This window comes from Necator americanus, chromosome III, assembly GCF_031761385.1.
Source record: "Necator americanus strain Aroian chromosome III, whole genome shotgun sequence".
NCBI lineage: Eukaryota > Metazoa > Nematoda > Chromadorea > Rhabditida > Ancylostomatidae > Necator > Necator americanus.
The window spans coordinates 41,035,711-41,061,005 of NC_087373.1; the positions used below are offsets into that span (position 1 = coordinate 41,035,711).

At 40.2% G+C, this 25,295-nt stretch overlaps 2 protein-coding genes across 4 annotated transcripts; both read right to left on the minus strand.

Moving 5' to 3' along the window:
* Positions 1-2,779: 2,779 nt before the first annotated feature.
* On the minus strand, positions 2,780-18,048 carry RB195_012498 (uncharacterized protein; the record flags this gene model as incomplete). 2 transcript variants are annotated; one of them, XM_064194386.1, is made up of 16 exons in its annotated part: positions 2,780-2,840; positions 3,426-3,582; positions 3,694-3,851; positions 4,463-4,608; positions 4,668-4,766; positions 5,112-5,344; positions 5,555-5,635; positions 5,794-5,917; positions 6,107-6,244; positions 6,686-6,787; positions 7,264-7,392; positions 7,496-7,610; positions 8,003-8,127; positions 8,830-8,983; positions 10,068-10,146; positions 10,688-10,745. In XM_064194386.1, 16 exons carry the CDS (start codon positions 10,743-10,745, stop codon positions 2,780-2,782), a joined length of 1,959 nt encoding a protein of 652 aa, XP_064051969.1. The 2 variants fall into 2 exon arrangements, with proteins under 2 accessions (XP_064051969.1, XP_064051968.1); XM_064194385.1 differs by lacking the exons at positions 10,068-10,146; positions 10,688-10,745 and adding an exon at positions 17,930-18,048.
* A 4,080-nt stretch (positions 18,049-22,128) lies between these two features.
* On the minus strand, positions 22,129-24,971 carry RB195_012499 (uncharacterized protein; the record flags this gene model as incomplete). 2 transcript variants are annotated; one of them, XM_064194387.1, is made up of 7 exons in its annotated part: positions 22,129-22,226; positions 22,313-22,405; positions 22,487-22,529; positions 24,005-24,124; positions 24,187-24,226; positions 24,500-24,621; positions 24,924-24,971. In XM_064194387.1, the coding sequence occupies 7 exons, from the start codon at positions 24,969-24,971 to the stop codon at positions 22,129-22,131; spliced, it is 564 nt and encodes a 187-aa protein (XP_064051970.1). The 2 variants fall into 2 exon arrangements, with proteins under 2 accessions (XP_064051970.1, XP_013300628.2); XM_013445174.2 differs by lacking the exons at positions 24,187-24,226; positions 24,500-24,621; positions 24,924-24,971 and having other exon boundaries at positions 24,005-24,121.
* Positions 24,972-25,295: the final 324 nt, after the last annotated feature.

The window sequence follows — 25,295 nt, forward strand, 5'->3', positions numbered from 1 at the left end:
TTCGAAGTGTAGGTACGAATGTGATCACGCTCAATAATCCCTTTAATTAACCTCTAGCATCCGCGAGCCACGCCGTTTCTTATGGCGTTTTTCAGGATGACTGTGAGGAATAGAGCACGAGCACACTTATGCTCGTAATCTTCATTGCGTAATCTAATCCTATATTGTCTGTAAGATCAAATATTTCCATTTAATTCTAATTCCATGCGCTCATTTTAAAGGTAGAGCCAATCTTAGAGATAGGTAATCAGCTTCACTGCTTAGAAAGTGAATCTACAATCTAACCCGTGAAAAGTCGGCATACGACGAGTTTGAATGTAATCATCAGGTCTTTGGTATTCACTAAGTTTCAGGAAAACGGATAATGGTAAAATCTGGAAAAAATATTCTAAGGTTTAAGGTCAGCATCAAAAGTTATACACTTGAGGTAGGATGGATCACGATAAGAAGGTTTCAAACCCAATAAAAATAACGAGTGGTTCACTGGACAATGTTTGTTAGGATGAAGCGAAGAGCACACAAAATTTCCGGCTGTTTTCGGCGCATACAAAAACAACAAATCCCACTGCTAAGCCGCATCCTTGCCATGGGATCCTACAAGGAGGGAACAACACGACAACATAAACATTGTACATCATTATGTTCCGAGATTGAAACACAGTGCCAAATCACAGCTAGGAAGAGAGAAAACCACAGAGAAGGTCATATTAGAATGGGCAACTTGTAGAATTTTATTATGCAAAAAAATCTGGGAGTAGCCAAGAAGTGGGAAAAGAAATATGTGGTGAAATACTAATAAATGAGAGTGGAGAGCAGTGAAAATGGTGGTCAACCCCCTCGTACTGAAGCGTGACGCGACAAAGAGAAGGTATGTTTGGGCCACAGGTCGCAAATGGATTGCAAATTTGATCTACATAGATTATCTTGCTCAGTCATTCAACTTAGGATCCTCACGCCACAACGGACGGATTTTTCTGGACGTTATTTACATAGTAGTAATCATGGAGATTCTAATCTGCAGCTCTCGTAAACTAATCCTCGTCACCAAATCCACTAATCGCTTTCTTACACTACACGTAGTGGAAACGCGCGAATCTGATGTCGTAGACCAACTTGAAGAGTATTGGATCTCGGGAAAATTCCCGAAGTTAACACATCCTACGACTTCTTAAACAGCGGACATCTTTTTTATGTACGTTTTTCTTTCTGATACATTCACAACTGAATTTTTTTCTCATAGAATATAAAAGAACGTCATACACACTTTGTGAAGTCAGAATTCAAGATCACAACATCCCCAGTCTTGCAACTATTACGATACTTCTACCTTGACAATATTGCATAGGTAACAACTTGCTTTCTCGATTCTAGTAAGCATAAGAGAAAACCTCTCCAGCACCCTTCGTCAAGTTTTCATTAGGAAGATCAAAAAAAAAATTGTTCCTCGGATCTGTTTTGAATCGTTACTTTACTAGCTACATATGATAACGCTGCGCCATCAGCTGCGTTGGTTAGTGATCGAATGGATGAGACAAATGATACTAGTAACTCTACTTGAGGCAATCATTTTACCAAAATCTTCTTAATTGTATGAATGTATACTTTGTGCCATCGACTGTTCTGTTTGTCATAATTCATCTGTTCCGCAAAGAATAGTGGAACATCGAGCATCCACCGCTGTAGTGAAAATCACGAAAAAATGTGTGGAAGGTACAATAACTCCGGCAAACTGGCAAGGTATGATTGGGTCAAAATCACATAAAGCCTGTTGCTATTGCGTAAGCGGCTACGTTCCAGGTGGTCCGTTCCCTCGCTAACTCTAATCGAACTACACAAATGAGTAAGGGAGTCCCAACGCGCCACTCGAACGCAGTCGTACTGCGGCTTCGCGTTCAAGCTCAAACTCAAATATTTGACAATTGATCCCCATGTCTTCGTACATTGCGAGCAAGGTAAGGTTGGTATTTGTCTTTCATTTAATCTCTCCGTACTATTCTGGGAACATCAGCTTTTTTCCTCCCATCTACTTCTTCGAAGCCATACATATATTCTTTTCCACCACGAATTTGTATACTCGTTCTCCCCTTTAGAGAAGAAAAACTTTTAAAATTATGAATTTATTTGCAGATCATATTCGCAGAAAACAAACTAAACATCATGTCTGAACACACACTATTGAACAAAGTATGATACAGATACACAATATGTGGACAGAGGAACTTAACGAAGATGTAATTTCTCTAAGACATTTTTTAAACTCTAATACTAAACAGAAGCCGATAGCCCTAAAGGATAGTTTTTTTTGGAAACAAAGATATTGTACTTTGGCAAAAATGTGAACAACAACACATCCTAGAACAGCACCACAGGCACTTCTTGATGTGACTTTGAAATCCCGTAACTCTCATTATTATTATAGCGTACTAAAAAGCACTTGGACAGTTGTTTTGCGCAAAATGAACTGATAACGAAATACTGCGTAAAAACGTCCACTTTGCATCAAAAAGGCAAAAAAAAGGAGAAATAAACATAAAGCCAGACATTGACTGATACTAGAATGAGATGGAATGTGAAAGAGATGACGAAACGATAGAAGAACTAACACAAGTTTTTTTTTTGCACACATTCTGTACAAATTGGATTAGGATAACTTAACTAGCGAAATAAAGATACAATATCTAAAGAGAAAAAAAAAGAATCACTAATCCTATAATGTATTTACAGCCACAAAACCGTGTCTGAGCACTGACTAATAAGAAAAATAGTTGGGATAATGGTCCTATTCGATCTTCTCAGGCATTTCATCATCAACTGCTCGACGGCATCGCAACTGTTGAAACCTAGAAGATAGAACGGTACGGAAGAAAATAAAACAGAGAAGGAACAGAGCTGATTGAAGGAGTGGTAGAAGGGGGAACAAAGAAAGGGGACTGGAGCCAAAATTCAAAAGAAAAGAAGACAAACGAAGGAACTATTTGTTATTTTATTATTTTGCCTTAGGCGAGCCCACATCTCTACAGGTTGCGTGTTTTCTGCCCGGTGTAAAAAAAAAACTATCGATGGAAGGGAAAATAAGAAGACCAGTGAAGGGATAGACCTCTGGAGGAAGACAAAGAAAAGAACCAAAAAAGAAGTAAATCCGAATAATGAAAAAAAGAAAAACAAGAAACAAATGAAGCTGCGAAAAATGTATCAAAAAGACTTAAAGGATGAGAAATTAAAAAGGAGCCCAGTAAATGAGATCAGAGTCATATACAGACATAGAGAAAAAAAAAACCGTACAAGGACAGAATAATAGGAAGCAGCAACAGAAAATAGATTAAAAAAAATATGGGGGAAAAAGAGAAATTACAGATAACAAATGAATGGTATATTCATCGGAAAGAGTTGGTATATCAAGAATGAATAGAGCGCAAAACCCTTACTTTTTCACTATTTGCTTCCTCACTGGACTGGTGATCTGTGAGAACACACAGCATATCGTTGCAGCCGCAAACAGCACATTGTAGGCCAGAACAAGTTTGAAGTTGCTTAACCATTTCAATGATGAGTATGCTCCAAGCAAGTCAAAGGACGTGATACCTGAAGACAGTTTTTTTTTAGCAGCCACCCAATACCTTCGCGTCTAATCCACAAGAGGTAGAACAACTCGATTATGACGTTCTTAAAAGTGGAAAAGAAACACTAACTGACCGAGAGTGTTCGCAAGAACAGGCAACGCTGAACTAAGTACTAACACCAGGCTACAGTTGATTATTATCACTGTTAACGAGGTGCGCGCTCGATGTGGACGCAGTGCACGTATGAATGGCACCGAATAGAGACCAGTGAGTGAAGTTGCCATCACATACCTATAAAACACAACGTTGCCCTTCTATTTAAACACTACACCGAGAACTTTCAACAAAAAGTTTCAAACAAGGTAACAATAATCAAGACTGAGCAGTTCCGACTCTTTAACCCGAGGCAGCAACCACTGACAACGTATTGAAAACACCTTCTTTAAAGCATAATTCACTTCGAAAACCAAATCACAACAGTGTCGGTTGACTAGGTGGGATGGTAAGCGTCGGAGACCCCACAGCACTTCACTTCTTTAGTTGGCACTTTGAAGAAGACCATGAATTTTTAAACGACACTCAAGGCGGAAGAACCTTCCTTTTTCTATTTTCAACTACTTCCAAGTACGCCCTCTAATTTTCACTTTCAACCCCAAATTCTCTCAGATAATCGAAGAGCTTCATAAATTTCGCATTTCACCTATATGAGGACCAACTTCACCAGTTTGAACGAGAACAGGCTTCACTAAAATACCACCAGTACAACAGCCTGAATGGAAATCTCTAAAGGAACAAAAGATAAAGTTTTGAAATCCTTCGACTTCGACTACTACGCTAATAGCTGGTAAACTCCATCTTGCAACTGAGTATATGTACGCAAGTACTTCATATACAACACTTACATTATCGTGACGCTCTCAATAACCACTCCTAGGATGCCGAGTGAATGTCTTGTATGCACTTCCATGTATTGTGCGTATACTGGTAGACTTCGGAATCCGAACATAAGTTTTAGTGAATTGATCACTACCATCAACAGGGAAATCCCCTAAAATCAAAAAATACATGGATATTAATAGAAAAGGTTCCAAAATCAGATAAACGTACAGTGAGTGCCAACAGAGTGATTACGATTGCAGGATATTTAACAATGCGAGTGAACTGCTGGCACCATTTCAATGACTTTTGACGCAGCGAGGTCCAGAACTAGAAACGGGTTTACATTATTTCGAATGAGTTCATTTCAAATTCACTATTTCGTAGTAGTTAGAATAACTAACAGCACATCAAGAAATTAAAGGAGTGTTGAAAGAATGTATCATGAGGATAAATACATTCCTCCCACAGAGCTAATCGTGAACAGTTTCTCCAATAGTACAAGTTACAAACAGTGGAAAAATTAAGATTTAAATTAGCTCAAGAATAAACTAATGCCACTATCTCCACATGAAAATGCGATAAAAGTCGTCTCAACACGAGTGATTTACTCATGAAAAGCAGATAAAAATGGTAAAGAATTGAACTAAAAAAAGAACATCAAATACACCTTACCTGACGTGAAACAACTCCAGATGACGACGATTTCAAGGCGAATCCATTATTCCAACCAATACTCTCCCGTCGTTTCGCCCACTCATTGGTGTCCGTACCTTTCAGATGGAAATCCAAACCGCAGTCTCCATTTCCTTCTACAGTAGAAACTGAGGCATTCGACATAGGCGAGCATCCGTAAACTGAGAAGAACGAGTAGTACGGATCCCCGCGATCACCAGCACCCAGAAATCCTTAAAAGTAGTAAATGACAGCAGAGACTATCGGTGTAGACAATATCACCTCACAAATGTGGTAACTGTACTGCCTTCTTGCTATATTTTTTTTTCTCACCCCATCCTAGACAATAATTATAACAAGGTCAAAATATCAACAAAAATCTTCTGTAAAGAATTCATGAATTTTTTAACTAACAAAAAAGAGTAATAGTAGCGGTAACAAACCATTTGACGTCAACTCTGCTGGCCTATATCGCAATGGCGAGTAACCGTGAGAGACAGGCGAGTAAAACGGTGATAATCCATCTGAAATTTTTGCAACTCTAACTGCACGGATTTCAATTGCAGAAGTAGACTAGAAAGGTTCATTCGAAAATTTCAATATCAACCTGAGCAATTTTCAACAAAAAAAAACATCGTTTGAAGACAATAAAAAAATAAATATAAAAAATAAATAAACTAACCAAAAGTGCTGTTATTGATGTTGTTGTTTGTAACGCAATTGCTGGCTGTTTTGGCGCGCTCTTGACAATACCTTTCCAGTCGATCCACAACGATATCATCCTGGTCCGGGACCGATATGGAATTCTTAAAAGAATTGACTTTAAATTGGGTCTTATGGTAAGTGACCATAAAAATCTGCAGAGACAAAAATAAAAGAACATTTGAGCAAACTCTCAGCAGAGTAGAAAAATATTCACTTTGATGGGAGGTTGCTTAAATTTCTAAGTTAACTGCTTTTCTATTTTTGTCACAGATTAAAAAGAGAACACTTACCATTGTCATTTCTCCTACAACTCCAAACATTTTTGCGAAACCAATTGGTGTTGACAATAGCAGCAACATTACTCCAGCGAACGATACAAATGAGTAAATAAGTGGCAAATTTACGGAGGTTATGCTTATCAAAGAAACCTTAAAAAAGTTCTCTTCAATCCAGCAAAAATTTTATTCGATCCACTGACGACAACATGCTTCTTGAGTTGTCTGATGTGCACAAACAAATCGCTCGATTTCAGCATTTCATCGTTGTGAGAAAAACTAACACAACTGCCATGAACCATTATTTGTTTTTCTTTTTTTGTTTTTTTTTTAAGGCAGTTAATCTGCAAAGTACGTGAAACTGAAAATGTAGTTTTTCTCAATAGGTAGGAAGCCCTATGACGAAAAAAAAAAGCTTCTCCATCAGAAGAGAAGTGTTTGAACATGTTACTGTGCCTCAACTTGTCGGTTATAATTCCCAGATTGACAAAAAAAACAGTGAACGTGCAAAAAACGTATGTTGCAAAGTAGAATAAATTAAGAGAGAGAAAAAATAAGCACAAAATATGTTATTATCAACAAAAAAAAACTCACGGAAGATGAAACCATTGTCAGAACTACATCCGCTAGACATAATAACACAACAATGAGCAATGCACAAACAGCTAATGTCTCGTAAACTCGCTGCATGATGCCCTAAATGAAAACGAGGGAAGGATAAAGCATAAGTGATCACGGCGTTGATCAATCCCTATGTGGATTCAGTTTCGACTTCGTGTTAAGAGCCACTTAAGGTTTGTGAACACGTGGGAAGCCTTACAATGACTAGCAGGGGCGAGATGGGTCAAATCACTGTTTTTACCCCCCGACTAGTCTGCTACAAGTTGTCGAATCCTGACGGCTCACTTGACACTACAGCGGCCACGAAACATCGATCGTACAGTCACAGTCAAATCCCTAACCGACTGCAATACAAACGGGCCAAACGAAAACGATCAGACATAAATATGCCTATAGTAAATTCGGCCAAATAATAAGCTGCACAACATTGTTCCCGCGAACGAACACATTTCCCGGAATATGCATTACAAGACATTTATAAATCAGAGTTTTAGGATCACTGCTCGAGAAGCTTCACCGAAAAAAGAAACGGAGAATAGAAAGAATCTTACATTCTTGTTCTTACTGAAGCCTTGCGATTCGATGAAGAAATAGCTGAATGGTAACAAGACGAAAAGGCTGAGATTTGAGAGTGCAAAAACGTAGTTCCACAAGCTATTTATCAACGACCACGACATCCACTAAAAGTTTACAAAGATCGAAGACAACAAAAGAAAAAAGAAACTAAACGAATCGAACAAAAGGATTATTGTTCTAAATTGGTACAAAGGATGATAAACAAACTTGTAAATAATAGTTGTCTGGATACCGCTGCAGGAGTTCTGAGCTAACCACCGAGAACGGCAGCAGGGCGATAGAACCTATTGAGATTGCAAGTGATGCTGCACACATCCACACACTGAAATAATTCCAATGCTGTCCAAAATGTATTAAAGGCATCATCCCACGAATCTGAGGTAGTACAGATTTCAGGTGGAGTATTCGTATACGGGATAGTAGATTATGGAGAGGGGGTGATTCCGTCCATTTCTTCCTAACTGCCGTAAAAAGCGGCCCGGAAGATACGGCGCGTGCACAAGGCTGGCGCGCTCCAATCGAACTCCTTGTATAAAATAGTGCGCCAGAACGCCCAAAGCCGTATTTTCCGGGCGTTTTTACGGCAATTAGGAAGAAATGGACGGAATCACCCCATTCTCCATAATCTACTATCTCGTATACGAATACTCCACCTGAAATCCGTACCACCTCCGATTCGTGGAGTGATGCCTTTAAGGGGTCAAAGGAACCCACCTAATTCTATATACAAAGTAATCCTCATCACCGGAATACAACGAATCATTGTCAGATTTCGATTTGAACAATGAAATGATCCAATAGGACAGCAAATACAGTGATATAAAGATTATTAAACAAATCTGAAAAAGAATATTGCAATATTGCACACGTTTCGGAAACATGGTTAAGAGCTTCACACCATAAGAAGAGATCTTTGATGATACCTCCTATTCAGTTAGCAGACCTATTTGCTTACTGAGAAATAATTGTAATGGCAATGATTTGAAAATGCGGCCTGAACAAGTACAATAATAATAATACATAAACTTAGTTACTTAGATACTCCTAATTATCAAACAACTCAAACTCCATTGCTGAATGGAAATACTGGACTACACTAGATAGTAAATGATCAATTGCAAAATATCCTATTTGCAACATAAATCCATTGGTGAAGTTACTGCTGAAAAAGGTGCTTTTCAAGCTACCTTCGTCTACCTCTAGTTTCTTTTTCCTACACCACAGCTGAGTTTTCTTCTACAGGAATCGCCAAAACACTCATAATTTTATCTCATTTTAACAATGTAAGGTAAAACAACTAAGCCATACTGCAGCAGGTGTACTGCGAGTATTATCCATTGGGAAAGGCTAACTTCAAAAAACTGTATTCCTATTTTTTCACGTCGACCTCTTCAAAAATTTCCCCGGTCATACGATTTACAAAGTGGATGTCCGGTGAAGGCCACTTCTAAGCTTCCTTGTGCACGAACTCTTCCAGATGAGTAGATAAATTAGAATAGATCCAAAAAAAAAGAAAATCCTATAGAGATATAAACACTCACTATTTGCTGACGTACAAACTCGTGAAATTCCCTCTCTTGTTTTTCAATAGCAACAACACGGGCTTCTTCCTCTTCCTCGGCCGAAGGACCGACGAGCGCGCGCCAAAACGCCCAGCCCGCCGTCGTCAGTGCAGCTCCCAACGAGGTCACAATGCTGTAACAGTGTGTGATTCATAGTAGAGACTTTAAAAAAAATCTCGAGCAGAATAAGTCTTTGTAAATCTTGACATATTTTACAACCATTACGGAGCAGGTTACTTGATGGACTTATGTAATGGGAATCAATTCAGCATAGCAGTATATCATAAAACCGAAAAAAGATGAAAAGATGTGAAAGTAGTAAACAGTTCTGTTGGTCCTTTTTATTAGAACACGTTTCATTAAGATTAGTTGCGACTGCTAATATCCCACTGTAGGGATGACGCAGCATAACATGGCTGCCGAACGAAAGAAAAAAAAAGAGCAATCGATAGAAAGGATTATTTTTGTCCTATGACCATAGTTGCTGTTGTACAGTGGTTTACCAAATCACGGAGCATGATTTGGGTCAACATTTCTGGCAAACAGTTCTTAGGTTGTTTTTTTTTTGCATGATGACGAAGGGTTCAAAACATTAAAGTTGTGTGAACATAGTTCGATTAATAAAGATCGACAGCAATGTCGACAAAACATCGCTGTTCTTAATTTCGTCTGGCGATGAATAAGGCGTAACATAAAATTGGAATTATCCGTTATTAGCAAACTCTGCAATGACGTGTAATAAATATGCGCACAGGATAGAAGTTTTTCAAGCACGGATAAAGACGACTATGGCTAAGCAAACAGCGCAGAGAAATATTTGCGCATCACCATCAAACAAAAGATAAGACAAGCTTCAATTACTTTTTAACAGAATTTTACAGCTCTAAGCAGCTGTTGAGGCTCCTGAAAAGAAAGAAGTTTTCCAAATCGGGAAAAAGGCACCAAAATTGGTTCCAAAAATTATGTGCAATCTTCTTTCTACTTCTATGTCAAGACTAGCACTATCGTTGAACGCCTACATTTTTCGGTGCAGTTTTGACTAGGAATTCTTTTTTGTAGAAACAAAGAGCTTTCTTGTTTAACCATGCGCCCATTGGCGCATACATTCGCACTTGCGCTAAGTGGTGGTTCTTAAACATGAGATTAATAATTCTGGAACCAATACTGACCATTAAAAATCAGTATTATTCTGAGGATAGTTTAGATTTACTACTCACATGAAACCACATGAATCAGAGGAGGAGAGTTTCGTGTTTATTAGCCTGGATCTCAATAACACGTTAACATTGGCAAGGACTGCAAAAAGAAAGAGTGTAGGTCCACTTCACTGTAGTGAGAAAAATTCAGGAAAATCTACATGACGCAATGATGAAACTACGGAATAACAAGGTGTAATGTACAGAAGTCCGAAGCTAACCGACACAGCAGCATACTAGCATACATTATGTCCACTTCTTGAAAAACCGCTGTGGCTCGAAAGGAATGGTCCAGACAATGAGCAATGATACCACAGTGAGTTCATTGGCCATTAGAGAAAAGACGGACACAGCAAAATTCGTCATAAACACGTGCTTATCACCAATGTACGTGAACAATACCGCCCAGTAATAAGAAATAATCATAAAAAGACGACACGGAAGCGAAAGAAAGGTGATCAGAATCAAAGCTGCAATAGATTCACTTATCGCAGAGCGCGACAAACAGAAGAAAAACAACGCGCACATGCTTCCTCTAAAACACTACTCACATCGAAAATCTCGTCTCTTTTCACAACTTAGCTGCTCTCGTGTGTCAAACTCGCATAACACTCATGACGCTGCGATAGTATAAAATTTACATCCACACATGTCAGGACTGCTTAGTTCCGCACTTTGATCGACCGTCGCAAGATTCATTTTCTAACAGTCGCCCGAATAGCGTCAAAAAATAAAAAGTAATACGAAATTTTTAAGAAATGTTAGCGAGAAGATTCCAACTCAGACCGCAAGTGTGTTGAAATTCGAAGTAAATGGAGATATTAGAACAGCCAAATGGTAACGGAAAACACCCGGAACTGATCCTCGACACTTAAAATTCGAGTACAAATATTCAAGTCACAGGAACTCTTGCAATACCCGTTTCTTGTTTTAGCAATAGAATATCCTGAAAAGTTAGGACTCAGAAGCAAAACATTTGCTTGTGAAGATGGGAAATAACAGAGCAGTCAGTGGTGCTTACTGAGTTGGAGCTATTAGGACTATCTTTCACGCAAAAGTAATCCTTTCATGAGAGAATTACAGAAGTTATGCATAATCTTTGCGATATCAGTTCGCCTTAAGAACAGAGCTTGCTGAGAAACAAGACTACATGATAATCATAGAGTTTTAAAATTAAAGTCAAAACCCAATTTCAGAAACAACAACAGCTAAAATAGTAATAAAAAATTTATGTAACAGACATAGAAAACCTCACTGAGTTGCGGTGCTCTCAAAACGGAACAGCAAATAGCCGCAATATTCCTTTCCTGAGGAAGTATGCACTGACTGTTTTTGGAACAGAGAAAAATGGTAGAATTTGCACATAAAAAATACATACGTAAATGCCTCTTCTACCATACATGTACGGGGAAAATTTAGTTGGGGGAAGGGCGGCACTCACTGGCGCCCCTATTTCTCGTTCTTTTTCTTATGCTAACTTTAACGTGCATGTCGTAGATCCTCTAAGACTAATGCTTAGGCCTTAGGGCCCCGATTGATTCAATTGCTTACTTCGAGAAATGAGGGCGCCACTGAGTGTTCCTAACCCCTGTCCCTAAGTAGAAAGTTCTTGCTACTACAACAATCAGCACAAAAAAGAAAAACATCAATCCCTCTAAAAAAAACATATAAAAGAGAGAGTTCATTAGAAAGTCTTCCTGGACGAATCGCGCTGCAACTCCTAACTTCCGTATTTTCCTTTTTTGTCGACGTCTGCACCGCAAAATTGGCATAGATGTTCACTGTTCGCTTCCAGTAAAAAGTTTCAGGTAAAAAAAAAGAAGTCAGGTAGATAAGGAAAACAGGAAACCGATACTGTTTGGATTACTTCAATATTTTAATAATTCAATATTTTCAATAATTTATTTTTTTTAGCAATTCGAACAATCCACTGCGCAAGAGAAAAGCGCGTGGTTCGTGGAAACATGTCAGCTTTAGAATTCACTAAATTCCACCGACGTTTGTTGTTTAACAAGCAGAAATCAGATCAAGACTTCGTTGAGTGGATGACAACTCTTTTTTTAGCAACTGGTTCAAACGATGCTATGTTTTGAGGGACCAGAAACGAACGACGAAATGCAATGTCTACGAGAAAATTCGTAATCACAACATACTGAGTGTTGAACACAAAAACTGTAAATGTTGTTGAGTGGTCATTCTTTTAACATCTCTGAGGTTCACTGAAGGCGACACATCGTACTCGGCTACGACTAATCCTTAGGTCTTGATCTCCAAATGATGGAGTTAACGTCCTGTTTTTAAAGAGGAATGAGAATTAGAAAGCACAAGACCTCTGTGAGTGAGCTTGTAGGAAAGCATTCACCGATCCTTATGATTCAATAATTCAGGCACGCCTATCGATAGTCATGATAGAAATCTTCGTTGAAGTGAAAACGACAAGTATAATCAGAATCTTTGTTTAAAATTAGTTTAAGACATCGAAAGAAAAAATCATGTAACAATACCTTAAGCACGAAGAGAAGTAGAAAGTCATTTTGAAATTGAATAAAAAAAACCTAAACAGATGTACTTGCTAATATTTTTCAGCATTTTACTGACATTCATTCACGTCATTCGTGATGATGTGAAACATGAATAATAGCGAGAAGTAACAAAGAATCCAAAATCGACAATTCTCTTCTCGACTTATTACCCTACCACGATTGACGGTCTAAGAGTAAACCCATCGCATGGACACGGTAATGCCAAGTCCACCTCAACGTCGCGTTTCGAACAAAACACGACTCAAAAACAGAATCACGCTACGTTTTGAGGTTAGTCTGTTTCTGGGTGAAATTTCATTCCGGGAGCAAGTTCTAGTAGCTCTTTGAACACCTTAAGAATCCTCAGGCACCAGTGACGTTTAGAGATGTCTGCAAATTTATATGCTGTCATCTGCAATTCCTATATTAACTTCTTTCAGGCATATTACAAAGCATCGCCGTCAAGCTTTAAAAATCGAGAACGAAACAGCGTGCAGTTAAGAGGAGAAAGAAGAGAGAAATTAACAGCGACAACAAGGTGCTATCATATGCCCTGAGTTAGTTTTCAAAAGCTACAAATTTTGGTTAATAAGCCTTAAAAGAAGTTTCTTGACAAAACGTAGATACTAGCCTCTAAGCCACTAAAAATAAGCAATGCTAAAAGCAGCATTCACATGGAGCACTACTACTTCGTCTATTTCATATTAAAGACATCGTAAGGGAAAGGAATAGAGGCATCTAAAGAAGTGTGAAGTTTTTGTTCATTTTACGTTTGTGATTTATTACGTTATGCAAGATGCAGGAATTATAAATATCTCAGGGCAATGTCTGAATGAGAGAAATTAGTCAGTGAATTAGACAGTTTTACACTAAAAGTTCGCAAAGTTCTCAGAAAACCGTCCCCAGAAGCATAACGTTGAAGTTGGATAATAAAAGTAAAATATAATATATCCTACACATCGTGTAAGAATCCAATAAAGTACGCTCGGAGCGGAAGAAAACTTCAGCAATCTTCGGAAAACTCATCTCAACGACATTACAATTGAAACACGTCGCCTTCAAACCTCGCGTAAAACAATAAGAACTCATGGAAAATGTTGGAAAAGGGCACTCCAGTGTTTCAAAGCAGCTGTGTCCTCCCACGCCTACAACTGTCATATGAATACGTCAGCGTAAGGAACTCGATCAATAACTGGCATCTGACCGCGTGCTTTACGTCTTAGCGTGATGTTGTGCAAATTGTGAACTCTTGTTAGTTATTTCTTAATGAAGACATTGTGCACTCAGTAGCGCCCCTATTTCTCGTTCTTTTTCTTTTGCTAACTTTAGCTTACATGTCATAGATCCTCTAAGACTAATGTTTAGGCCTTAGGGCCTGGAGGCTGATTTAATTATTTAGTTCGAGAAATAAGGGCGCCAATAAGTTCCCTCACAACTACGTTCTACGCCTCTTCGACTGTGTTGTGGTCGAAAGGAAGACCTAACTACGTTCAAAAAACAGATAGGCGGGAGCAATGGACAATAACCAATTCAGATGACTGTTCACGAACTCCCTGTACAAATGTGTTAGGAAATCCACTCCCACAATCTATCGAGGTATGTATACGAAGAATGGAAAAGTGAGGAAACAGGTAGCAATTCTAAAATAACGCAACATAGTGACGAGGCATGCCGAAAACCGAAAAGCACGCCGGAAATCGAAAACGCCAACGATTCGTCTCATACTCTCTAATTGACGTAGAATTACGTACCTTAAAAATAAGTCTTGATACGAGCGACTTCACGGTTGCTTTGCCTGATGAATTGCCTTCGAGAAATAAGGACACCGGTTAGCCATCAATTACATAAAGAGCTTACACTAGAAGGAACTATCCGCAAGAAGAAACTTCAGCATATAATCCGGTTCGATACAAGGAAGAAGGAATCCAAATTTGTTCTGGTTTCAGATGGTTGACTGAGACGTATTGACACAAAAAGAACAACAGAAGACGGATGGAATTCTCAAAGTTCTGTCATTTAATTCCTACTTAGTATTGACATAACGACAAAGGCGGTACCTATTGTTTCTTTTTTCACAGGAGCAAACTTCACCCGGCTTCTTCAATAACAATTTATCACGATGACAATAAAACATCCATTATTCATGCCAAACAACGCAACATTACAACTTGATCGGGCATACTTTTAACCGCGCCATTTGAAAACAAAAGACAAACATCGTCGGTAGCGAGGAACGTATGTAACCACAGTTTAGACAGTATTGCTACTCTAACTTACTAGAGTAAAAAACCATAGTTAGTGAATTTAGCGATTACTGATGCACTTTCGGAGAGAAGCCCAATCAATCGAACTTTGTGGTTCGAATCCTATCCTTCTTGTCATAAATCTGCACCTTGAAACTTCCTGTTTCTAATATGTTGTGAAGTCATTCTTTCCATTCGTAAAAAAAGATAATTCCCAAAAAGGAATGTCAAGAGCTTTGATGTAACCCGAACAGAAGCGCTGTAAGCGGAATATAAGTGGATCATGCGCGGAGTGTGGGGTTTTTTTTTTTCTGATCAATACTGACCGCATTCATCCATCATTCAAAATAACAGCGTTCGGCTCAGTTCGTGGCTGCATAAAAACTTCAGGACAACCGGAATATGGCTGAATTTATGCTAGCTTAGGCTATCTACATATTCAAACATGAACATTCACCCTTGAAGGCAGTGTATCACGAAATTGACGCAGTGAGGAAACTTCGTGGAAAATAGAGAGTTCGGAGTATAGATTACGAATATGAGAGTGGTCCCGCCCAATCTCTCCTGATCGTATTGATCTAATTTTACGAAGTTCATATCTATTTTGTAATTGAGTATTGAATGTTCAAATCGTGAATGAAGCATACCCAAGCACTGTTCTTTACACAACACTAATAGAACAAAAAAATGATTTTAAAGGAGATAGAGGAGTCGAAGCAATTTCCTTTATTATGTTACCATTACGTCACTTCTCTCGTGCCTTGTCCTGCACGACAGGGTCAATAATTGCCTACCTAATTGGCATGATGGTGATGTCTCCGACGATTTGGTTCACGATCGGAGCGAACCACGAAAACAGGGCGCAGAATCATAGAAAAGAAACCGAGAATGTGAATTGGGAGAATTCCCTACGTTGAATGCACATATTTCTTCTCTCTTGCCGCTTATCCTGCATCACCGGAATCCAACGGGAAACAGATGGATGAAGGGTTCACAGTTCAAAGTTAGGGAGGAAATTTCTTTTCGCGTTCGCGATTTACAAATCACCGTAATGCATGTAAAGGGCAGGGAAACACTGAGACGCCCTAAAACATTAATCTCTATGTGATGACGAGATAGAAGCCGCTCACTCACTGCGTAGAGGATCTTTGATGCCGGTAGGGACTATCCTAATCATCGCAGCCGACCTTCGTTACTACCTTTGTCTTCGTTAACCTTTGTCCCGAACAGAGTTGGACGAACTGAAATGGTTGCCGACGCAAATATTTCAAAGTATTTAGTAGTATTTCGATCTTGACGTGATGGGAAACCACAGCGAAAACGTAGAATCCGGGTAGCAGATTGAACCATCGTGGTTTTGTTCATCTTTTTCCGATCGTCGTAAAAAAAAACGGCGTGAAAGAAGTCCTTTTTACGGTGAGTTCAGCTGGAACGTGCCACCCTCGCGCACTCGCCGCATCTAAGTGGTAGCGGACGAAGAACGATGTTTCTCACCAGCCTAATCAGTGGAAACCAACGAATAGGCTGCTCAGTTGACCGGAACGTATGCAGACTATAGAGACACCTTCTAAGTAACTCGTAAGAATCCAAGCCGTCTTTTAGGAGAAGAGGAGCGGAATCACGCTCGGTTCCGCAATCTACTACCCAGACTCTACGCTTTCGCCGTGGGTTCCGCATCACTTCAAAATCGTGATACGCGGCGTTTCACTAATTCAGCTCACACTTTTGGACACATGTGATCCAGTTCACAAAAACATCTAAAGATGGAATCCCCATGTGATCGAAACTATTTATGACACTAATTCCATCATTTAGTGTCTGTTTCATCACTAACACCGAATACGTAACAACGGAAGGTTTGAACGATTTCAATGAAAACTGCAAACTAGTTACGCTGTGAAATTTCTCTCTTTTACATCGTAATTTAGGCGCCGTAGTTCGCTCCATCAGTAGTTATCACTGTAATTAATAACGACGAACAAGATTTAGACCAGAACTTGGAAGGTGCTGCGAAAATTGCGGTGTCCTGCGATCTGGTTGTACTTCTCATTAAAGGCATCACCCCACGAATCTGAGGTGGTACGGATTTCGGAGTATTCGTATACTGGATCGTAGGTTATAGAGAAGGGTGATTCCGTCCATTTCTTCCTAATTGCCGTAAAAAACGGCTCTGAAGATACGGCATCGAGCGCTCCGGCGCGCTATTTTCTACAACGAGTTCGACTGGAGCGCGCCAGCCGCCTGCACACGCCGCATCTTCCGGGCCGTTTTTTTACGCCAATTAGCAAGAAATGGACGTAATCAACGATCTCGTATACGAATACTCCACGTGAAATCCGTACCACCTGAGATTCGTGGGGTGATGCCTTTAAGCGTCCCCTGGGCTCTCTCTAATGTGTTCGGAAGACCTGTAACTCTTCTCTTCATTCGTTTCAGTTTTTCACATTTTTTTTAATGTAGTAGGGTTCGAATTTGACTGCATGATGTTCACAAAGTTTTACTGTCTGTTTTGCTTCAAAGATGCCTGTGGGTCTTAGTGTGTAGTCATTCAGTATCTTTCTTTTCTGTGTAGTTGTGCATGACTGGTTTTTGTTGTAACCGAAGCCGTAGTAAAATCCTAAAGTCTGTCTTAGAAATAGAGTAACTGTGCATAGTTACACAAGAAGTAGAACAGAAATCCAACTTCTGTAAAGTGGTGTGCTTGGAATAGAAACTACTGAAGTAGGAAAAATGGGTTTTCTTGGCATTACGACTACGAAAGACTGCAAATGATGCACACGTATGCTGAAGAAATGGGGCAGAAATTGAATTCTTGCAATCTAGAACTTAGAGGTGTCGTAAGAGCAAAATAAACGATGAAGTCAATTGAAAAGGACTTCACTAAGACCATGTAACCCTATCTGTGTGCTATCATTCGAAATAAAATGAAAACGACGAAGATGTAAGAAAGAAACGATGCCAGACCAAAAGTTTTCCGCCTGCTTTGGGAATTGTACAGTGCGCGCCTCCCCTGAGAACGGTTTGGGTCAACTTCTAGCATCACGTTTTACGCCGACTGATCATTCTATGCAAAAACACCCACAAAAAGAAATATGAGAAGAAACCCAAATGCACTCACCTTCCTTCACCGACGTTTGTTGTTTGATTGGTAACAATGCTGATTTCTGGAGACAATAAAGATAACCCGTACTCTACTGTTAAGAGTACTGAGTGGAAAATCGGAGCATCAACACTCATCGTTGATCGGTGACAGAATAACTGAAGAAAAAGCAGCAGGGTATTACGGATCGTCAAAAAATCGTCGTATTATTAAACGAATCGGCATATGATGCATCGAGGAACTCGTTCCAATCGAAGAAGGCGGAGACGAGACTTCATCGACCTAGTGTATCGTTATCGTCAGCATTGACCTTGTTTCTTTTTTATACTGTCTATCCGACGTTCAATATATTTTGTATGCGACTAATCCGTGCTGTGTACACCAACCCTCATAACATGTGCTTACCTTTGAAATATGAGCATTGATTCCTGGTGAAACGGTACTACAGCCTAGAATATGCGGAATTCGATTCGTTGGAATTTCGTGAAGCATTGAAAAAATGATTAGATGCGTTTTGATACACGTGACCTATCTACATTTGGGATAATATAACTAATTTAATCATTTAATGAAACAACTGTGATGCATCTGTTGTAATTTGGGGCATAAAAATGGCTCTCAGCTTTGGTAAGGTGGATTTGCAGAATCAGGTGTATGTGTTGATCAAAGAAAACCTTTATTCCTGGTTAAGGAACTGAGAAGTGCCTGAAGTGAGGTCGCTCCCAATCAGCACCACATTATCTCAACCTCTGTGGACATTCAAGTTGGAAATGTTTGTGCGAATGCACCAGAAATCTTGGATTTTCGTCCCGACTATACTTCTTCGATGGGTTCTAGAAATTGCATCTTGTGTGTTCCCTTACCAACTCATTTTCAGATTCCTCAGCTGGTCTGGGTGCTAAACAGGGTCGAGCGTTTAGTTGGGAAAATACGCTCCTGAAAAAGACCCACTCATCTCATTCTTTCTAGTATAGTATTAATAATAGTACTATAATTTTTACTAATATAAAGTGCTGCAAGTAAAAGAAAAAGTTATAATATAATATAGACGCCACTGATAGCTCAATGTAAAGATTAGAAATGTGTCAGTACATATGTCCATGTATAAGTTGAAAAGATGAGGAAGCTCTCAACGCATGTTAGGCAGCCCAGTTTTTCTATTGACCGTGATAACATACGGTCGAGAATTCGTTCCCCAATGCAGTCATTATTTTTGCAAAATGGAAAGAAACAGCCAAAAACGACAGAGTAGAAAAAACTTTAAAACCATTTTTAAAGTTTTTTCTACTATTTGCACACATGTTTACTCATCGACAATGAAAACGAAGGTAAAAGGCATCACCCCACGAATCTGAGGTGGTACAGATTTCAGGTGGAGTATTCTTATAAGGGATAGTAGATTATGGAGAAGAGGATGATTCCGTCCATTTCTTCCTAATTGCCGTAAGAAACGGCCCGGAAGATGCGGCACCGCACAAGGCTGGCGCGCTCCAGTCGAACTCCTTGTAGAAAATAGTGCGCCAGACCTGAAATCCGCACCACCTCAGATTCGTGGAGTGATACCTTTAAGAATTCGATCCCCAAACCTTTTGCAAAATGGAAAAGTCAACAAATATCGAAACAGAGCGCATTCTAAAAGGATTCCCCCACTACTCTCTACTTCCTAAACACAATTTCACACATTAACAGTGATACAAACGATGAATACTTCGATCCGCTCCGGAATCCTAATTTTTGCAAAACCAAAAAAAAAATTGCTGAGAAGAACATTTCACCGGCACCTTTTCTGAAATTGCGTTAACAGCATTGTTAACTGCATATAGGTTTTATTTAGATGTCATTTCAGAGATTAACCCAGGCTCTGACTAGAAATTACTATTATTATTACATTCGTGGAGAATCCGCCGGGACCCTCTCTACCATTCCCCTTTCGAAACTATTCCCAGACAAAAAGTGTAGAATTCTACCAGAAAAATCTTTAAGAAATACTTTACGTCTTCAATTTTCTAACATTTTGCACCCCGCATTATGTATTTATTTAGCATTGACTACTCCCTTGTCACTTTCTCCTTGCTCTCCTCCTTTTTCTTCTCTTATGATAAGTTTTACAACCACCTCCTGCTTCGACACCCCTCATACGACCTGTTGAGAAATTCTCAACGCACGCTTCACCCTGGTGCTAAAGTTGCTGGGTGGGGCCGTTCTGCCATTGAACTGCGATTACGTCGTTCCAGTAACGCATTCCAACAGCGCGCTAAATCGTCTATAGGAAAGAAAAATCGTTCTTATCTAACAAGTGATTTTCTCGTTTGAAAGTCAGAAAGCATTTGAGAAGGGTTCATCAGTCAACAGATCATTATATAATTCTAGAAATTTCCAATATGGTGGCGTGGAGATGAGGAACTTAACTCATTCCATATTGACACGCAATGATACGGCTAAACAGCAGTGCGACACTATCCAGAGAGCTTATGAACTTTGAACTGAAACATGTACTCCCTGATCCTAGCCAACCACGAGGGCTGACGAGCAGCTGTCAGTGCCGTCCGCCTGATAATTGTTTATAAGGGGTGCGTGTCAAGAGGCACCCGTAGATTTTCGATCACTCCTTCCATCATGCTTTGTCTAAGCGATTGGCGATAGAGTGTATCCTTTGAAAATTCTACCGTCATTGCTACGTAAATACTTGACGCTGCTTACTTACCACTGACCATACACAGCATCATCGGTTAGAATATAATTCACGAGCTAACGAATGGTTTGTAGAAGCAGACATATCCGCTGGAATTTTTTTCATGGAAATTTTGAGAGGGAACTTTGTGATGTGAGGGGATCTCAAGTTTTTATCCGTGCCAGGAGCAAGAGAAGTCCTTTGAAATGTGAGAGGAAGATGCATCTACATAATAGCTTTAAATTACGTATGTGTAGATTTTCGATATTCCTTGAAAACAACTTCCAAAGGTAACTCAGATGAGGAGTATCGACCTTCTGTAAATCGAAAAGTTTCTTGAAACCTAATTTGCTTCCTTGTGAAACTCACGAATGATGTTGGTTTTTGTGGAACAGGTGAATAAATCGGAAAAGTACACAGTGATGAGAAGCTCACCGGCGATGTGCGATTGCAGTGGTACAGGATATTCTACAGATCAAAGGAGCTGGATAAAGTGTCTGGTCCTAATCTCTCCGCTTAAGATGCACCTACGGTTTCAGTTCAACTCAGAATCGTTTGAGGTTCACGAACGCCTGTCTACCCTATAAATTGAAATATAGGGGTCGGTGTATCAGGTCAGTTTCAGTTCTTATCCTCCCAGATAGAAGCATTTTTTAATTCGTCCATGCAGCTGGGAGCATGGTACCCATTTCCCGACTCCGAGGGATGAAAGGCTTGGTTGCAATAAAACGGTCTCGAACCATTGATTGATATTGCAGTGACGGCAGAAACTGTTATCGCCGCCCGCTCTATCAATCAATACACGTTCATGATCTAGAGAGCCACCGCTAGATTGGGGCAAGTGCTTTGCACTCTTCAAACCGTTGGACGACCTTCAACGAAAAATGGGGCGCGCATCCTTCTATCGTGCCGAGATCTGTGTTAGTTCCAGCGCAATTGTTCTAGCACACAGGATATGCATGATGGGCACTGCCGATCATGATTGTCACAACAAGAATTCACACAATAAAACCATGAAATTCTGCAAAATTTCAAAGGGTTTCTTCGAAATTTCGAAATGCGAAATAAGACAATAATCTCTCGAGGATTTAATGGTTTCATTGACTAGCAAATGAAACCGGGAAAAAAACTTGGAAGTATATTGAGCAACTCTTATGTATGTTGAGATCAAGAGCAAAACTTTCGAACAGAGGTCAACACAAACCAATGTTCCCGATCCCGCTTTTCTCTTCGAGAACAGCAACATCATGTTTTCTAATTTCATTCAAATTCTATGGTAGAAAGAAGAGAAATGCTCAGCTTCAAGAAAACACCTGTAAAATGTATGAAGAACAAAGAACGTTCCTATGCATACCGCGGAAGTACTGATGTGCATGAGACCAAGGATACAAAACAATAACGAGATCATGGATACCAAGCTAGAGATAAACTAAAATGTTTGCGTTCTCAAGACTAATTAGCATCCGTTGCACTATAGGGGTATAGAAACAAGTACAACTGCCACTGAAAAGGAACTTCCTAGATGTGTTCCAGATTGCTGGGATGATCAGTCATCCTCTAGATCGATACTTTTCTTCTTTTTCTTTTCGCTTTCCTTCATCATTGCAAATGGGCCACTTTGCGACGACACAGAAGTTATGCTCGCTGAAAACCATTAGTTTTGTTGAAAAAAAAAACACGTGTTGCGAAAGAAAAAGAAACAGAATGAGTCTGAACAACCTAAAACGTACATTTGCTTGATGTTTTTACCGGTTTCTCATGTTTGGAAACCGTATTGGCTTCGTGAGTGCGGCGGTGCATTGTGCTGTCCTTGGATATTTCCACTTAAATGCAACCGGATTCAAACACAGGCCAGGCTATTTCGTTGCTACAGAAACACTGAAGAATCCTATACTAGAACTAACCTATATTGCACATCACATTAGCAGCTTCAAATAGTCCAAGACCCTGAATTAACGCAACAATTATCTTAGCTACTCCATATAATTTACTCGAAATCTTCGTTTCTGAGATGTTGCGTTCACATTGCAAATGGTCACAATCAGGATCAACCGTGTGATGGAGTTTCCCCATCGAGGGTCGTAGACAAAAGGATCGCAAGGGAAGTCCCCTTCGCAGGGTCAAGCGTGTAGTCGGGAAAAACCCTCCTGAAAACGACCCCACTCCCCGCCCTCCCCCTAGAAGACACGCCAAAAAACTACTCCCTCATCTCGTTCTTTCTACTATACCCGCTCATAGCGATGAAAAATTAGATAAAAAAAATTCGGGCAAAGTACCATAAGTTGGATAATACCACCGCTCAATTGATTATGTTCAAGGTTGAGCAGTTTTCGGTCGCACGCAGGTGGCTGAGCAATGAAGGTCAACAACAGAAAGATCGCGGACTTTTCAAAGCATTACATTAACACCTATATTAGGGTCAAGATGACCTGAAATCTGGCGCAATTGGAAGAGCAGCTGCGCTCGATGTGGCGCGATGGATGTAACGATAACGATCGACCCAAGACCTTCGCTAGCTCTGCAGTTACCAGTTATGTTAACTGTGACGCTTAAAACGCAACGCGTTAAAGGCAGCATACCACGAATCTGAGGTGGTACGGATTTCAGGTGGAGTATCTGTATAGAGGGTCGTAGATTCTAAAGACCGGGGTGGTTCCGCTCATCTCTCTCTGAGTCACTGCAAGCACCCGGCCACTGAATGCTGTTTTGTACGATGCTTTCTATTGCAGCGGCCACCCTTGCACGCGTAGCGTCCCTTTCTGCCTATGGGGGCACTCCGAATTGATTTTCGACGAATCGCAGGGCGGAGGCGGCGCAGGGGGTGGAGCGTTGCAATAGATGGCGTCGTACAAAACAGCATCCTGGAGGCGGCTGTTTGCAGTGATGCAGGAAGAAATGAGCGGAAATATCCCCGTCTCCAAAATCTACGGATATGGATACTCCACCTGAAATCCGCACCACCTCAGATTCGTGGTATGCTGCCTTTAAGCGGTAGTCTGGACCCGATGTTTTGCGGGAATTTCGAATATAGAGCCTGAATATACCGCTAACATATTGTAAAATTAAAGTCAAATGCAATTTTCGTAGAACGAATGCTTCGATTAGCGAAAGAAGCAAATGTGTGTGTCTGATTTCGAGTTTTTCGGAAAACATCTACAGATTTAATTCATCTGCTGGTCGAATGTCACATTAAGCTAAGGTTATGAAAAACCCCAGGAACAGTCCCGTAAAAAAAAAGAAAAAAAACTTTAAAAAATTTGACTAGAAACCTCCTACTACCATTGTACCGGTTTGACCTTTCTTGCTTACTTATGAAGATGAGTTCGGTGTTCGGTTCGGGACGCGAACACAACAGCACTGTGCCTATTGTAACACGGAAGCTCAACGGAGAATTATTACGAGCACTAGTTTAAATAATTCACCATTTTCTCTCCTGCATTTTTTTCGAGGCTGGAGCTGCGATTTTCCGTCTTCAAATGTTTCTCCTTCTGAATGATGGCGGTTGCAGATTTCGTCTTACCCTTTGATAATGCATTCATTCGCTAAACTCAAGAAAAACCTAGATTACAGTTAGCACTTGGAGATGCGGAAGCGGTTCACTCACTTCAGCGTGCACACCGGGCGAATATTCTGAAATATATGGGCTGAAAGTATTTGAATCAATTGCATATCGTATCGAGGTCAAAACTACCTGAGAACTGGTGCAGCTCAGCTCGAAATGGCGCGGCAGAGCTGGCTATTACAATCGAGGTGGGATCTTACTCATCTCTGCAGCCGTACTCCATCAACCGAGGGTCTCGCCGAGGGTAACCGCCTGCTCCTCAACGCCACTGCGAGCTCAGCTACTTGCACAAGGCTCTGGGCCATTTTGACCCGACCGTAACCGACAAACTGCGTCTTGTGCAGAAAACAAGAACCTACTCATTTCTGCCTTTGCCTCTTTCTCCTTCAGATTCATCGCTGCAACAGCACCATTCAACTTGTCCTCTAGACGATCAAATGTGAGTCTTTTTTCTTCATCTTTTGATTTGGACTTCTTCTGAAATGAGTGCAGTTGTACTGAAGTGTTTCTGCTTAAGTTGTGCAGACCGCATTATGCGTGAAAAGTAGTCATAACAAGATCCACTTCTTGCAGCTGTTGGTTGTTTCAAAGTTGTTTTCAATGGTAGACGGATTGAAACGCTCCTGCTTTATAATGCAACGTGAATGGATTTGTCCAAGTTCATTTGCAATTATCGCAGTTTGTGGTGCAACCGCGCAGTTTCACGGCTACAGCTTAACGTCTCCTATAGTGTATTATAACTTTCCTACGCATAATCGTTCGCTTTCGCCTCCTTTTACCTTGAAGAAAACAAAATAGAAGCCTACGAGTGATGTAGAGGAGACCATCACACGTTCTGTGACGCTTTTTCAACTTGGCTCTCGCACCCGTGCTGCTCCCCTATTTTGGCCTGGTGGCTTTCGGGAGCTGTATCCATTGTCTTTAGAAAGATGAAGAGAATGAAGTGACGTCGCTGACCAATCCTTTTGAGATATTTTCTGAGGTTTTTTACGGGCGCGTGAGCAGCTTACATATTAGCTTGCGCTGGCAGTCGATGTATCAAGTTAGTGCTTTTGTCCTCACAGACAAGTCTGGTACCAATTTATCGCTCCCGGAAGGATGAAATTCTTGGTTAGCTCTACGGCAGTTCAGGACAATCGACCGCGCAGTCG